Source organism: Acinonyx jubatus, chromosome C2, assembly GCF_027475565.1.
Source record: "Acinonyx jubatus isolate Ajub_Pintada_27869175 chromosome C2, VMU_Ajub_asm_v1.0, whole genome shotgun sequence".
Taxonomy (NCBI): domain Eukaryota; kingdom Metazoa; phylum Chordata; class Mammalia; order Carnivora; family Felidae; genus Acinonyx; species Acinonyx jubatus.
In genome coordinates this window covers 75053359-75071108 of record NC_069384.1, presented here as the reverse complement: position 1 = coordinate 75071108, position 17750 = coordinate 75053359, and the positions used below count along the sequence as shown (strand labels likewise).

General features: G+C 34.5%; 1 protein-coding gene across 3 annotated transcripts in view; it reads right to left on the bottom strand.

Annotated features, from left to right (window-relative positions):
- Positions 1 to 10520: 10520 nt before the first annotated feature.
- Positions 10521 to 17750, bottom strand: part of FGF12 (fibroblast growth factor 12) — a 556824-nt gene continuing 549594 nt past the window's right edge. For all 3 annotated transcript variants that reach the window (XM_027061187.2, XM_027061186.2, XM_027061185.2), the window contains one exon: positions 10521 to 15314. In XM_027061187.2, the coding sequence (XP_026916988.1) occupies positions 15196 to 15314 (119 nt within the window). In that variant the 3' untranslated portion in view covers positions 10521 to 15195. The remainder of the gene's footprint in view (positions 15315 to 17750) is intronic.

Below are 17750 nucleotides of genomic sequence, written 5' to 3'. Positions count from 1 at the left end.
TTTCCTACACTCATAGATGAAGTGAGTTTTCATGGAACTAAGTTTCTTCTAAACTGAAACTGTAAAGGGACTCATGAGTCAAGGGAGATACCATTAGTTAATAGCGAGGTGCTGGGATGAAAAACTATTGTCTTTTTTACTCAGGAAACTTCAAAACTACAGATTCTAAAAAAGGGTGCCATTTATATATCATGTTTTCAAAATAAAGGGGAAAAATTAAGATACTTCCAAACCGTTATTAAGAAAAATATCTAGTAGAGGTTAAGAACATATCTAAAGATACTGAAAACATAAGACAGAGACGAATAAAGTAACTTAGTTGTGGCACAAATAATCTGATGTATGGATTCAAAATCCTTGCTTTGCTCAGAGGATTAGGGACTGTTTCAGGGAAAAGAGGCATTTGGATCAGAAAGGAATTGGTAAAAAAGACACTAAGACATAGATTTCAAAGCCTTATCATACACAATTTAAAATAGCTTATTAATAATTCTTATATTGATCATATGTGAAGATGGTAATATTTTAGATATATTGGGTTATATATATTGTATTATAAAAATTAATCTTGTCTGTTTCTTATTACCTTAATATAGCTACTTGAACATTTAAATTACGTATGTGGCTCTCATTATTTATCTATTGGATGGATGCTATTCTAAATAATTTACTTCCTGGGTAACCATAGAATGCTGAACATTCATCTAAGAGTGAGGATTTTTGCTGATGGAAAGGGGGAAATTTCTTCTTATTGAATCTGAACCCTATAGAAAGTTACATTCAGCCTTGAGATAATTTCAACCAGAATCCCAGGAAGAAACCAGCTAACTAGATTATATGCTGTACAGACTTTAGCAGAGCAGTTCAGAAGATTATGTGGGAGTTAAAATATATGCACATATCCCATTATATAGCAACAAGATATGTGCTCAGAGAAAACTCCCACACACCACTTAGAATACTGGCTTAAATTTTTTCACCAGTAAAGCAACTTTGAATAAAGGAGGAAAAAAAAAAAAAACAACTAGCAGTAGTACAGTGAATGCCACATACTGTAGTTAAATGGCAAGGGTTGTTTTGCTTAAAATAAATTTTTCATGACTGTTTTTTTAAAAAAAATGTCTTGCCGGGAATTTTTTTCCTTTGATATGGTCAGATAAAAAAACTCATTACTTCTTACTGAAATTTTATGACTGATTCTTTACATATTTGAAACAATTTGAAGAATATTTATTAAATGCTGTTTTGTGTCAACCTAGCTGAAGTCCAATAGAAGAGATTGGTGCACAAAGAAATAAAATAGTGTAAAAAGTTGAAGAATTGAATTACATCTAAAATGCAAATCTAACATGATTTTGCCTGAGAAGCATATTATTTAATCATACTGTCTTTATTTTTTCTTAAAAATCAGATGACTACTGAAAACCTTTAGCTACTTTTAAAAAACTGTCTCACATGAGCCAAATATGAGAATTGACCCTTAATTTAAATACATTAATATTTTATTCCGAGGACCTGTCAAGAATGATACAGTGCATATGTGTTTCTACTGGCATTTTATATTTCATAATTATTATGTGGGTATCAAAGAAGTGATTTTTTTCCAATCTTTTTGAGTCTTCTGTGAAAAGATTTTGCACTTTCCTAGTCAGGCTCTGACATGATTATGTATATGGAGTGTAATTGATTTGCAGAAGAAATGCACCATGATGGCAGTCGCTGCAGACTTGCTCCTTGGTGCCCCACTTAAGCCATGATACAGATTTTTCTGGGGAAAAAGAGGTCAGGTGTTTTGACTCTATGACTCTATACAGTTTTACAGGTGGCTGGCTTTTATATTTCTTTTGAAGCACTAAACTGTAACTATGGCTTGTAGGATGATCCTATAACAATCTTTAAAAGTGTCCAAGTAAGAGCCATTCCCCACCTCAAATTTCTAAATCTGAATCAGACTAAACAGAAATTAGCTGATTTTAGCTATTTGCATCTCTTACTATTTAAAATATTATTTCAAAATACATACTTTGAACGTAATATAATATCACATTTAATATTCAGGTGGCAGATAGCTTAGATGGGACACTTCACTTTTCTTCAGATCATACAGGATTGGTAGAGTATTGGAATATTTAATATATGATTTCCATTTTCCTGGTTTTTATATTTTTGCTTGGTACCTGGCCTTTAAGGGGAGTGAATGGGGAAGGCACATTCAGTAAACTGACTTTTAAATAAGATAATTAAAATATAAATAAACATCATGAAATTTTTCGAGTTTTAAAGAACATTAGGAGTCCAACCTGGGTGAGATGGAGTTAGTACCAGTCATTCTGTGTTTTGCACTGAATAAAATCTGGACAGAATACACAGAGCAGCTCTTTGAGGACTCTGTAAAGTAGTAAGCAAATTGGGGAAGAGGTCTGGAATTCAATTACTGATGAATTGATGATGACTTTATTATTTTTTTTCCCCAACATCTCCCAGCCAACACTGCACTGTAGTAGACAGAGAGAGCTTGCGAGAAGCCCTTTAAAACTGGTTCAAGTTGCAGAAAGGGAAATCGTACTACTCAGATACAATGTGAAAATCTGTTGTATTCTCTCCCTTTTTTCTTGGCCTAGCCCCTAAGTAATCCTGTGGCATAATAAGAACCCACAGTAGCCAAAACTCTGAGCAGAAGAACCTTCCTCTACCTTCAGTTGAGATGTAATTCCAAGAAGGTGGGGCCAACCATCATTGCTTTCTGTCTTATTTGTCTTTCCATTGTTTGGCTCATGATGTGGGCACACTTCAGAAGTGCACTGGAGAGCAGGATAACTAAAGTTCTAGTTTTCTAGCTGAAAGATAAAATAGAGGAGCCCCCAGGAACCAGAAAGTATGAGAAGGTCATGGACAGGAAAAAACTAAGGAGATCAACCCCAAATAATTGTTTGTAAACCTTGGACTGTTTTCCAAGCTGTACAGTTGTGGAGTTGATATTATTTAGCATAAAAAGACTTTGAGAACTGATTAGATATACCACTGCCCATGTCTAAATCTGGCCACTAGGTGGCATATACACCAGACAGATCTAAATAGCAATGAGAATGCTTTGAAAGTGTACTGGCATTGGAACCACAGACACAGGCGGCTAGTTGGAACTTAAAGACTTAACCTAACCGGGTACTGACTATAAAAACAAAAATGTCAACACTGTCCAAGGATTTAAAGAAGATTCACAACCTTATAATATAATATTCAAAATGTCCAAGATACAATTAAAAAATTACTTGACATGTGAGTTAGCATGAAATTCTCAACTTTCATGGGAACATGCAATCAACAGACATGAATGGTGAAATTAAAAAGATATTAGAATTATCTGACTCTTAAAACCAAAGGAAACATAGAATGAGTACTAAACAGAAGATATAAAGAAGAACCAAATATGAATTGTAGATCAATACACACAATAACCAATATTAAAATAAAAAACCTCCCTTGACCAGCTCAATAGCAGAATAGAGGTGACAGAGGAAAGAATCAGTGAACTTGAAGATAAATCAATAAAAACCATTCAAGATGAACGATACTGAGGAAAAAAAAATTGAAAAAATGAAAAGAGCTTTAGACATCTGTGGGTAAATGACAACAACAACAACAAGAACAACAAAAATCTAGCATTCATGTGATTGGCATCTCAAAAGAAGAGGAAGAGGAAGGCAGTGCAGGAAAAATATTTAAAGCAATAATGTCTCAAAGTGTCCCAAATTTGGCAAAAGAACTAGACCGTGGATTCCAGAAGCTCAGTGAATGCCAAACAGAATATACACAAACAAATTCACATCCAGACATATCAAATCAAACTGCTAAAAGTTAAAGGGAAAGAAAAAAGTCCTGAAAGTGCCCAGAGAAAAATGACACATTACCAAGAGGAGAACAAGCATGGAAGCAAGAGAGAAGTGGCACCATGGTTTTAAAGTGCTGAAAGAAAAGAGCTCTCAACCCAGAATTCTCTATCCAGTGAACATATGCTTCAGGAATAGAGATGAAATAAAAACACTTTAAGATAAAGTAAAACTAAGGGAACTCATTGCCAGCAGACCTGCTCTAAGAAATTACTGAAGAAAAATTTTTAGACCGAAAGGAAATACTATGAAAAGCAAACATTAGGAACTAAGAACAAAAAAAAAAATGCCAAACATCTAGGTAAATATAATTGATTATTCTGTTCTTAAGCTGTTTAAAGTATGTGCAGGTTAAAAGCGCAAACTTTAAGTTTGTCTGATAGGGATTTCAAGGTATGTAGATAATCATAATATAAGAGGAGGGGCCAAAGGAACCTATATGGAGGTAAGGTTTTTACATTTCATCCAAAGTGGTAATATATCAATTCTAAATAAATAGTAAAAATTAAACATGCTTATTGTAATCCCTAGAGAAAGCACCAAATAATCCAAAAGAAGTCAGGAAAGGAGAAACAAAGAAATGGAAAACAGAAGGTTAACAGGAAGAACAAACAGAAAGCAAATATAAAAAAGCAAAAAAAATTCAAACATATCAATAATTACATTAAATGCAAATGGACAAAACATAACTATTAAGAGAGAAAGATTTTCAAGGTGGATAAGAAAAATTAGACAATCAAATTAATCCCTACTTTACAAGCTACCCCCATTTCACAGTGAGGAAAATGAGATTTACAGAGAAATTAACTTGCTCAAGATCCTACACTGACTAGATTTAGATGAGAGTTTCTCTTATGTCATAAGTATCGTCGCCTACTACTATACCAAATACTCTGTTTCAGTCCTCTATGGTATTGCTGAGATACGATGATGATGTTATGACAAAATAAGGGTAACGAGGCTGCATCCTGTCAGGACTGTTCACTGGATGGGAGTCATAAGCCTCTGCCAAGGGAATGTGTTACTAGGAGCTCCATTGGAAAAACAAAAAACAAAAAACAATAGCCATATAAGGAGAGAGTCAAAGATGGAAGAAATGGCATCAAGCCCGATAGTAATATAGTAGGTCTGACCCAATTTCCAGCCTCCTTCTGTTGGAAAATAGAGGACCAAGTTTCCCCAGGCTTTTCCTGATAATTGGCTGCCATTCTGACAGAGACAGAGAACCTGAGCTAGTTTCCACGTGTGTTCTTTTGTTGCACTCTCTTTGTATTTAGTAGATTCTAAGCACTGCAACTCAAGACAACCTGAAGTAAATTTCTAACTCTTCCTTTCTCCTCATCAGGGCAAGTCAAAGGGGACTTAGAACTTTGACAGGCTGTGTTTCTGATGGCAAAGATAAGGACAGGACTGGAGAAATACAGAGTAGATGGGCTGAAATGGTAAAGTACAGAAAAAAATACCACTGAATTGCTTACCCTTCTGGAACACACACAGAGTATTCTTTTCTTGTTTGTGACAGGGTTAGTCAGTGTGCATGTAACAGAGGAAGAGTCGTATGTTGCCTTTTATTTGGTTTCTAGGGGATAGTGCTGGGCAGAAAAGAAAATATTAGGAGTGACAATTTTGTTCGCAGAGGACAGTATGCTCTGAGTCAAAGTGTGGAAAATTTCTGTCCCAGGAATTGATGGTCTAATCCAAGACAATAAAACAGACTACGATGCTAAGAGAAATATCATAGCTAAAACTACACGGTCAGGAGAAAGTGAACTTCTTTCCAAGTAACAGAGAAGCATGTCTTAGCATGTTCACCCTAAACAAAACGGCATTGTGAGCCATGAAAGGAGAGAGGAGAAATAAAGCCAGTTTTCTATAAAGGTCCAGATAATTCATAGATGCCCTGATGACTTTGGGAGCTACTATCTCAAGACAGCAGCCACGCTTATTGACATAATCCAGATCCAAATATCTTATGCAGAAATGTAAGTACCCATTTGATGCGGCTGTTTAGATAAATATCTCTCTGAGCTCAGACAGACAAAATTGTCCTTGAATCAATTGCAAATATATAGATGAATTTACTATGAGGCTAACTTCAAATCTCTGAATATACCACTACACCTTCTCTAGGAGATTAGGCAAGATGCCAGAAAATGGCAGGGACATGGAAGTGGCGTGGCATCTACCACCACCTGCTATTCAAACTATCTAAGCTTTATCAGGAAGGGAGTCTTCTGCTCATAACTCTCATGGATATTTACAACTTACAAGGTGTCTAGAAATCCAGATTCATCCAGTCTTAAATGGGCACTTAATAAATACGGGTTATGCCTTTTTTAGGAGGTTATTTAGTGGGGTGATTCTCAACTCCTACAGAATGGAATCATCTGTCTTCATTCTAAACCAATCTAATCCTCTTTCTAGGCTTGCAGCTTGAGCCTACATAGTTCTGATATGCTATCAGGATAAGAACCACTGAATAGGTCCAATAATAGGAAGTGTGCAGATCATTTTGTTTCCTTAAATAAATGGAAAAGGCCTGAAAACTAAATCATTTTGATTGATGATTTAATCATTAGAGTCCTTCACGTGGAAGACAGATACATACATTTGACCAGACCTGGGTCTAGTTGTAGAGGCAATGGATGGAGGAAGAAGGGAGAGCTAACCCCTTCAATTTTTGCTTTTAGGACTAAGTTCCGGATAACTATGTATCCTCTGTCAGAGAAGTGGATAGCCCTCTGAAAGTCCGCAATTATGTTGGCTATATTCAACAAACCATAGTCATTTGTTTTGAGGCAGGCCAGAAATAACTCTAGCATTTAAGATGGAGAGTGGGTTAGTCAAGTGGGTCAATGTCTCCCTTGCCCATAATTCCATGCTTAGTTTGTATGTGTGTTGAGATGTGCCAACACAGGCTATCTGGTATAGTGTGGGTGGGGTTATACCTCGGTGAAACCATTACATAAGGGTATTGTAATGGGTGTTCTCCTATTTAACCAGATGTGCTGAGCCGATAGAATCCAGAGTTATCTGGCCAAGGAAAAGAACTACCACTCAAAAATTAGGGTAAAAAAAATGTTAACTGTTTCAGAGCTAAGTTAGTCAAGCAAGTGGTATGACAATCTGAAAATGCATAGATGCATAAAAAAAAAAATGAAGCCAAGGATGAAAATGGGGTTGACAAAGACAAACCAAAGTGTAGATAGGCTGACATGTAGTTTGCATATTAAAGACCTCTTCTTTCAGTGTTTTCCTTGTGTATGTATCTGTGTGTTTCTCTGGGTCAGGAACATATTTTTGAAGATGACAGCTGGCAATGGAATGGTAGGGCTAATGCATGAATATCTATATAAGAGACACAGCACATAAATTAAAATATTATTTTCTAGATAATATATTATTTTCTAGATAAGCTTGTCAAATGAGTTAGAAAGATAACATGACAATATCAATAACATTTTGAATTCTTAAGAAATAATTATGAAAGCTCATTTCCAGAGAATGCATATTAATTTCAATTAAAGTATAGTATGTCCCTAAAAAAGCCTACAGGTCAATGACACATTAAGAGAATTTTACAGAAGAAGGTAACTCAAGGACTTGATACCCACCCAGGTGTCATTCACAGGCCAAAGTAAGCAAAAAGGCATTCTCAGGTCCTCAAAGCCTCAGAATTGTTACCAGCTTAAGAGCTTTTGAGAGTGTGCACAAGAATGTTGCAAGCTGACTCAGAGAAGAAAAGTTCGAATAGAAATTTGAAGAGATGCGTAATTGATTATTGAAATAAGTAGGCCAAAATTTAAAATTACAGAATGAAAAAAAATGAAATCAGTGAGAAGCTAAGTAACGATTCTTAAAGTCTAATTAATGTAATTATTGGGGGTATTGATAATTAAATTAATGGAGACTAAAGAGAAGAGAGAAAGTTTAAAATGGAGCAAAACCGTGTGTCTTCTATAAGGGCACCTACTCCTTAAGACAAAGAACTGCCAGCAGAATGATCATTTCTGAAACCTCACCCCAGTTTAAGTGAGATGAGAAGATGAAGGGCATTGTGGTTAATTCCCCAAAACAGATTGATCTGATCACACAAGATAATCACACAAAGTAGATGATTTGTGATTAATCACTGAATGGGAATTTTGTCGTACATCTGGAAAATTCTGAGTATGTTATGTTTCTCAAAGACTTAATCAGATTAGAATTATTTTTATGAGTCTATCAGCAAACTTCCATCTTAATTTGAATCATAGAGATGAAAATGCCTAGGTGTTCTGATAAAAATAAACCTGAATTAAAAAAAATTATGAGATTGTTAAAAAAGCTAATGCAGAGGAGCACATGGGTGGCTCAGTTGGTTAAGGGTCTGTCTGACTCTTGATTTCAGCTCAGGTCATGATCTCATGGTTAGTGAGTTTGAGCCTTGCATAGAGCTCTGTACTAACAATGTGGAGCTTGCTTGGGATTCTCTCTCTCCTTCTCTCTGCATCTCCCCGACTTGAGCTTTCCCTCTTTCTCTCTCTCTCTCTCAAAATAAATAAATAAACATTTTTAAAGCGAATGCAATCTTAATTTAATACTGTTACCATAATGAGAATGAGGGAGCATCTCTGGACCAGTTACATCGAGAATATCATGTTCAGTTATGCACTCCAAGTTACTAGAATTTGCTCTGAGTGAAGTAAACAGAATGGCAAATAAAACATTTAAAATACCTGAAGATATTTCACATGAGTAGAGACCCTTGAAGATTGGGAAAGAGATGACAATGATCTTGAAATATCTGTATGACTTTTCTATAGGTGAAGGATTAAATTGACATTGACTAGTCCTAGGGAGTGAAATATGAAACAATGGGTAGGAGCTACAGAAGAACAAGTTACTTCATATAAAGTAGAAATTTATAAAACCAGTACTGCTGCCATGTATAATAGGCTGCTTTGGGAGATTAATACATTTATTGTCATTCGTTGTTCAAATATATGCTATAATCTAGAGAAAAGACTCAAGAATGGTATGTATGTCCATCCCAGATGACTTTGAAATCCCAAGTAGCCCTGAGTTGAAGACTTAAAATAACTGTTGGGTGATATTTTGTAATGGTCTAATCATTACAGGTTTTTTCTTCTTTTTTTATGGTTATGAAAAAGTAGATACGATATATACCTTTGATTTAAAGTAGCCAAGATGCATTTTCTAGTCCTCTTTGTAATGCTCATTTAAAAGCACTGACAGATATATACTACGTTGTTGTCAAATGTACCCCAGTGGTTTGTATCTTCTTAAGTGACCCTCACGGTGCCTTTGCATAGCGGGCGTTTAATCATGTTTAGGGTATTGAATCTATAATGCCTTTATTTCCTCCCCCCCCCCCACACACACTGTGGTTTATGGCAGTAACTTTAATCCACTAATATTTGCAAAATTTTTCTAAACCAGGTTTTAGAAAATCCAATGAGATGTGGGAGGAAATACAGTCATTAACAAGTAATGGAAATTTGTTGTTATTTGCTACTCCGTATTCATTTCCATTTCTTCTTGATAAATGGACCCTGAATTCCACTCAAATATTCATCCCTCATCTATGCAGACCTGTATCTTCTTGGGGAAAATACATCCAACAGATACATCTAAGAAAAGGGTCAGGTTGACTTAAACTAGTCAATTCATATCAAATTTCTGGCTTCAGTGGTTCATCCAAGTATGGATACATTACCCAATTTGGGCCAATGAGATTTTAGAAAATATTTTTGTTTTTTTGGTGGGGAGGGAGGTAGACTGTAAGAGACAGCACTTGGTATAAATATGTGGCATCTGCAACTTGTGAAAGAATACCTTACTTGAAGAGGGACATTATCACAGGTGGAGGTGGGCGGAGCTGAAAGCTGCAAATTTAGCCTCAGGCAGTGATGCTGTGAACCTGGAGAATTGCCATTTTGGTTTGGGGATTCTGTTACAAGCAACCACAAGCATCCTAACAGATACGGAGACTAAAACAAATCCAAAGAGCGCCTTGACAAAACTTTGAATAACTTTTCATTTTTATTGGTATTAACTCAGTTTCCCCCCACCTCCTCATTTGAACCCTCCTTCATTGTTTCATTTGTATTTCCCAATAAGTCGTGATTTTCATGTCTCCACAACTTTTCTTCAAATTATTTCCTCTACTTGAGGGGCCCCTTGTCATCTCTCTTTTATTACTCAGTAGATACCTTTTTTCTTTTCAATCCCTGTCTTCCCTGCAGGCCTCACTGTTGCATTATCAGTTGTATATAAAAGTTTAGTCACATACCTATTGTAACACTTACTTTCAGGTATTTACATTATTTATTTATGTGTCTGCCTTTCTTGGATTTTTTTGAGACTAAAATTTAGGCTATAATCCTTAAATTCAACCAAATCTCTAGCTAGTAAATTATGAATCAATGAATAAATGAATGTGCTATAGTTCTTAACCCTGAAAAAGTAAAACATTAAGTTTGCCACCAGTAACTTCATATTGAGCAAGTAATTTTTGCTTTGGCTATGATGTTCAATAAAAAAGCTGATTTATTATGATTCTAATTTTGATGTTTTTTTAAAAATAAGGCATAGCACCTTTTCAGTGACAGATTATAAGATAAACACATAGACTTCCCAAAGAAGTTTAATATTTAAAAAAAAGTGCAAGTATTTTGTCTACATGCATGAGCATCTCAAGATTTTAATTGCTTTTTACTTCAGGAAGGTTGTGATATATAAACACTTTACAAATCTGATCTCAAAAAACAATGATTTGAATAATCTGTGCTTTAATGCAAAAATGAAACATTAATTTGTTCAATTTTCTCATACAACATGTTTATTAAACATTTCAGTGTCAATAATTTCTTAAAATTGTAACATTTAATCCTATAATGGAGCTAATACCAATTCTATTCATAGGAGTGTATTTTGGACTTTTAAACAACTTTAAGTAAAATGAATGCCACTGTCTTTAAGTTGTGCTTGGAGCAAAGACAAAGAAACATTAATTCTTTCCAACTAATAAAACATCTAGTGATGTAATTTTTATTATGAAATTATTTTAAAGCTATTGTATGTTAAATACATTTTGTTTCTGTTACTGAAGCTTAATATATCATCTCTGAATATTAATAATTTTCACTTAATTTAGATTTTAAATATTGAATTTTTAACTTGGGCTGCAAGGAAAAATCCTGAAAAATAAAGATTTGCATTTAGCATCTTTTTCCCGCCCTCAAACATAACTTTTCAATCTGATATGATTTATCATGGAATCTGGATCAGGAAGTATAGCTTTTTAAGATAACTTTTCAAAAAAAAATACTTCTACATCAAAGAAGAATTCAGAATCACTTAAGTCTGAAGGAGCATGTGCTTTGATAATTATTTCCATCTGTTCCTTTTTTATTATAAAGTGGCAATTTATATTACCATTAGAAATATACATTTGTATATAAAGTTTTGCATTCAAACCTCTTTATTTTTTGATTAGCTATGACTAAAGAACACAAGTCAAATAAAAACTCTATATATCCTTATTTCAGAAGCATATGTATATATACACATATATATTTGTAGAACAATCCACTGTTTTAAATGTGACTCTGAGTTAAAAAATGCTATTTACAATTTTATGACAGAGAAATAATCTCAGCCTTTTATGATATTAAAATGAGCAGGGGATTTTTATGTTTGAGTGTGTTTCACCTTGTGCAGACGAAATTAAGTAACATCATGGGAAACCTTCTCAGAGCAAGGCCTTGTAGACTAAGCCATGAAGGTAGAATAGTAGATTTGCTATTTCTGGGTCCATGTTTAAAAAAATTACTGTTGATGTAGCTATGTTTCTTTGTCAAGAAATCAGTGGTCCCAAATTAGGAACTTCAAATTTCCAATACGTAATAAGTCATTCTTCATTCTTTACTTCTGTTTTAATATTCTCATCTCTTGCTAGTGGCACCACAGGACAATCATCCATACATACAATACCTATCTACAGCAGTGTCATTTCTTAAATTGAAGAATCCTTCTAAAAAGCTACCTGGATTAAAATGAGGCCCATAAAGCATCACAATTTACATCGAATTGATGTCTCTTTATTGTGCCAATCCATAGTGGCTAAAAATGTGCTATGAAATTCATATGTAAAATTCAAAACCCAAACTATTAGTGTGATCAAGTACAGGATGGCTTGCTGTCCTCCAGTTTCCTGAAGCACAAGTCTCTGAATTAGCAAATGGAACGTCAGCACCATTTTGTTTCCATACCTCAAACTTCTAGCTTAAAAATCAAGTAAAGTATATTGACCAAAGAACTGTTTTGAGATTCTCAAAAGTATTGTTTTCATTCTTAAGCCCATTGATTTTGAAGCACGTTACAATGAGGACTCTTGGAATAAACACATCTTAACTTATATGTACATAGTCAATTACAAAGCTTTACTGAAAGTTATATTTTTCCTGAGAATATCCCAATGGATGAAAAAAAAGAGTTTATTTGACTTATAGAAACTTAAGAGATGAATGAATTGAGACCCAGAAATTGAAACGATAAAAATCAAAGAATTATTTTACTTGGAAGAAGCCTGGAAAACAAACTATTTAAACTGGCTCATATTTTTGGAAGAAATAGGATAATTGTATGTTTGTATTTGGTAATTAAAAAAAAAAACTAAGACCGTGAATACTGATTTTTTCTATTAAAGGTTTTATGTACCTAAAACGTAAGCAGCAGTTAAGCAAACGTTCACCCTATGCTCTCAACTACAGGTTTTGTCAAGTTAATATGTAAAAGAAAGGTGAGCTTTCCAGTTAATTCTTCAAAATTAATTGTAAATAAGGCAAAGCTAATTTCTGAACAGTTACTGTGGTCAACATTTGCTTAAATGATATGAAAAAAAAACCAATATAGAAACCAGGTGGTTGGACTCCTGCTTCTTAACTGCTACGAGGAAGAAGACAAATATGAATCTAGATGATAAATCATGGGCAGCCATTGAAAATAGAGGGAGGATCTGTGTTGCAGTTCATATCGCCATCATATTTTTCTTAATATTTAACCAGACTAAATATATTGTAATGAAATCATCAGTGTAATTTATAACACTTTGTGAAACTGTCAATTGTGTTACTGATGAGTTTGTGGGGTGTGTGTGTGTGTGTATCACCATAAAAGCTCAAGTAATTTCATGCTAAATGAGCCTGTGACCCATTTTGTAGAAGACTCTTTTTGAATTTTTTCAAAGAAAACAAGGCTTTGTGCTTGGGGTTTGTTTGGTCCTAGAAGTGACAGGTGTGTTTAAAAGCAAGTTGAATCAAGAGTGACAAGGAGAAATACAACCAGATTTGTAAGTTTTTTACAAGTGTGTTTTTTTCCTAGAAGAGCAACATTCCTTTTTTTTTTTAATTTAAATGTCTTTATTTGTTACTTTCAAAATATTTTGTTAAACAAATATCTTTTGCAAAGGTGTGTTCAAAATCCTTGCCGAGGTGCCTAGATGCATAACTTTTATTCTTTACAACCTGTAAAGCAAATTCCTCCATTTCATTTGCTGCTAACCTCCTGATAACATAAATTAAGTACTTGGTGAAGGACACAAACCACTATTAAAGAATAATGATTGTGTAGAGTGAGGGGAACTACACTGACTTTGAAATACAGCAACCAATGGCAAGGTCATTTAAGTGAAGGCCTAGAGCTTCTGCAAAGTGTATATATTTTAGGGAATCATATTTGGAACAATACATGCTGGACAGTAGAGCTATAGGAGAAGTAACATGCTACGTCTTCTCATTGATAATATCCATAATTCTGCATACATTTTTAACATTCTGTTTTGTTTGAATTTGGATGTCTCTACACCATCCTGATTTGTAGGACTATGTAGATCTATTTTTTTTCCAAGGCGATCATATAATGTTCATTTCCTCCCTAATATTTTTCTAATACTTTAGTATTGCCTAGTCCTTACACTGAGTTCTTTTTTTTTCTTTTCGAGTGCTTTAAGCTCACACAACCCTGTGTGTTGGAACCATAACTGTTAATTCCATATTGTTTCTCTATGCCCCTTGAAAACTCAGTGTATCAAGTTCCTTTCTGTGTTCTAGGAGACAGATTTATTGTCAACTAGACTTATTAACAAGGATATACAGCAACAAGCAAACCACTGGCTTCATAAGATATTAGGTTAGGAATTTCACAGCCATGCCTCCCAATTTCTTGGTGAAGTTTGGAAAATATTACATACATAAAACTCTAGTAAGTTTCAAAGGCAACTACAATTTGCTTTGACCAATTTCCTAAAACTTATTTCCTCATGCAAAACTCCTTTTCTTTCTTTCCTGCTGCAAGAGATGGTACAAAACTCTCTAATACAGCTAGACATGCACCTCTACTCTCAAATGTGTGTACAATGTAAACAATCAGACCAAATGATAAGAGCATATAACTTATTCATCACTGCCCAGGCATGGCAATGACACAGAATTCCCAAAAGTTATTTCAGCCTTAGAACACATTTTATTTTTCTAAATGACTAAAAAAAAAAAAAAAATGAGATCCTAGACTAATCCCTTTGATAAAAATATGATAATCTCCTAGGTGAATCTGAAATTCTTTTTTATGAAGGAATGATATCAGCTAATACCATTAAGTTCAACAGAAGTCTATCCTTTGCATGAAACAATCTTAAGTAACAACTTCAAGAATAAAATTTTAAACTTTTAAATGATTCCTGGCTTATACCATACAGGTGTTAGAAGAATCTATAATTTGTACATGTTCAATATCATGGTAAAAAAAAATCCTGGAAACAGTATGCAATTATGTGTCAATTCCAGATGCCCAAAGAAAATTAAAATTCAAAACACAGCACACATGACAGCATTATCCAAAGTTTAAGTTATTTAGGGTATTACATTGATTTCTAAGTTAAATTCTCCAAAACCCTTGTCTTTAAGATAATAACTTTATTTCACATTTATTATAGCTATGTCTTCATTATAATTGGCCTTTTATTAATAACAACACAATGTTGTGGCGTCTTGATTTATTTTTTCCCTTGATTTTATGTGTGCTAATATTTTGTGCATGTGCATTTTCTACCAAACTGCAACAGGCAAGCTTTGGTTCAATTTCTTTGTCCTACACAAAGGAAGATTTTGAGTGCAGAATCTTAGTCACTAGGTCCTGGGTTGCCATTTTATTTTCCTCTCCTTGGGTGGATTTATTGGAAGGAAATGGGTAAAGGGGAGGGGATGAAGGGAAGGGATGAGAGAGGGACAAAGGGAAGAGTTCTCAGCTATGTTGAATCTTGATTCACGACTTTGCCTCCATTCATGGTTGGTGTTCCAGAACTTTTCCTCGAACGCCCTTGTTTTTCTCCAATTTCATGTAGCGATGGCTCTCTGTACATACACACTGAAAAGCAAAATTACATCAATTACTTATTACAATAGTAGACATCAATTTGGATTCCATAAACATCTCAAATTTAATTTCACAATATTCTTCACTCTCACCATGAGCTCTTCTCTCCTGTGTAAAAACTAGTTTTAACTGGATAACATATTTAGTGGATATAAATGACCCTCTACTAGTTTTATCGGTCATAACCTTTTAAGTCTTCTTGAACTGTGGACATAGAGTGGTTTCTGCTCTCTTACAGATAAGGCTTGAGTCTTACCTGTCTGCTAACCTATATAACAGGATTTTCATCTAGCGTTAGAGGAGACATTGCGAGCATAACATTAAAAGGATAGAAATAGATATTTTCTTAGTCCTTAGTCTGCAATCTAGTTTGCAGAGGAAAAAAAATCCTTATATACATGCTCCTAATCTTTACCTTACTACAAGAAATATGACATTGTTATATCAAATTGAAATATTTTGCACCAATTTTCAGGGCACCCTACATAAGAGGTGATAATAGGAGGGAAGGCAGAGAAATAAATCAACAACGCCATTTTCCCAATTGCTTCAAGTTTGAATATGCAACTGTGAAATTTTAGTTCACATCTACGTAAGACAGTTTCTCTCTCATCTATTGTTTTGTCTGGCTCCAAAGGTTAGTCATCTGTGAATTATCATGGCTGTTGCTAGATTATTGCATAAAAAGAATATTTTTTTTTCAATGCATAAGAATTCAGTTCTTATTCTTGTAAGACAGGATCTATCAGCATAAGGAATACATTAAAACATTCATTATATTGTTGTGAAATAGACATATGTGACTATATACAAGCACATGAAGTATTTCATTCAAATATCGGGAATTATTTTTATCCTTGATTTAGGAACAAAGAGTTAAGTCCCTCCATCCATTAAACCATCGCTGCAATGCTTTGGTAATCTGAATATTATTACCAATCAAATAGCTTCCTCCCTTGGGTTTTGCCATGATGCAGGAGAGCTGAGCACGGTTATGACTGACTGGATGTCATGCAGTGATTAAGGGCACAAATTTGAAAGGGAAGCAAAAATAATATAAAGACAAGGAGGGGGACGAAACATAAGAGACTCTTCAATATGGAGAACAAACAGAGGGTTACTGGAGGGGTTGTGGGAGGGGGGATGGGCTAAACAGGTAAGGGGCATCAAGGAATCTACCCCTGAAATCATTGTTGCACTATATGCTAACTAACTTCGATGTAAATTAAAAAAATAAAATTAAATAAAATTAAAAAAAAAAAAGAGAGCACCAATTTGGGAGCCACACTACCTGGGTCCATGTCCCTACTCAGTCACTTGCCAGCTCTGTTAACTTGGACACATTTTCATCACTGAAAAACTGAATTTTTATGAGGATTAAATGTCGGGAATATAGGAAGTGTCCAAAGATGTTTAAGAGAATGAAGGAGCTGATCTCTTCATGAAAATATTGAATAACAGATTTCAGAGAACACAGTGATAATTTTTTTTTTTGGCTAAAGGTATTCTAAATTCAAAACTAGATTAAGAGAGTTAAGACGTAAGAAATGGTCTCATTACACTAGTTCAGTGAAGAGGAGACAGGTTTTTTCGCAACATCTCAGTGGTAGAGCTCCTTAAACAATAACGTGCTTTTGAAACATTCAAGGATATTGTTAAAATGGAGATTTTGATACACGTTTTTGTGGACTTGAGATTCTACATGTTTTAAATTTTATTTTGAGAGAAAGAGAGAGCACAAGCAGGGGAGGGGCAGAGAGAGAATCCCAAGCAGGCTCCATGCTTTTAGCACGGAGCCTCATGCGGGGCGCAAACCAGAGAACCATGAGATATGACCCGAGCCGTAACCAAGAGTCAGACGCTTAACTGACTGAGCCACCCAGGTGCCCCTCTACATTTTTAATAAGCTCCCAGATGATGCTGATCTTGGCAAACTGAACCTCACTTCAGGTAGTACAAAAGGGATATATAAACTATTTTTGTTAAATATATCATGCAAAATTATTACATATATATATTTTTACATACATATTTTAAATGAGATTTTAAAGTATTTCAATTTTTGTACTAAATGGCTTCTCCAAAATCCCAAAAGACCTCTGGCTTACGTAGCAAAGTTGCACAGAGTAAATGAATTCAGAAATAATTCTGTAATTTTCAGATGATGCCATTAGACAATTTAAGTTTCTACTTTCTTTTCCAAAAGACAGAACATCCATGTGGAAGATCCTATTGAAATCTTGTAATTCCTCAAGTCTAATGTCTCTTACCTATATTTCTGTTACAGAGAAAGTGTTAAAATCTCCAAAATTAAAGCATACATTTATATATGCAAATATAGATATTTGCACAGGGAAGTAAGTGCACAGGGAACTCAGAAGTAATGAAGTGATTCCATCAGAAAGCTATTCATATGATGCCATAAAC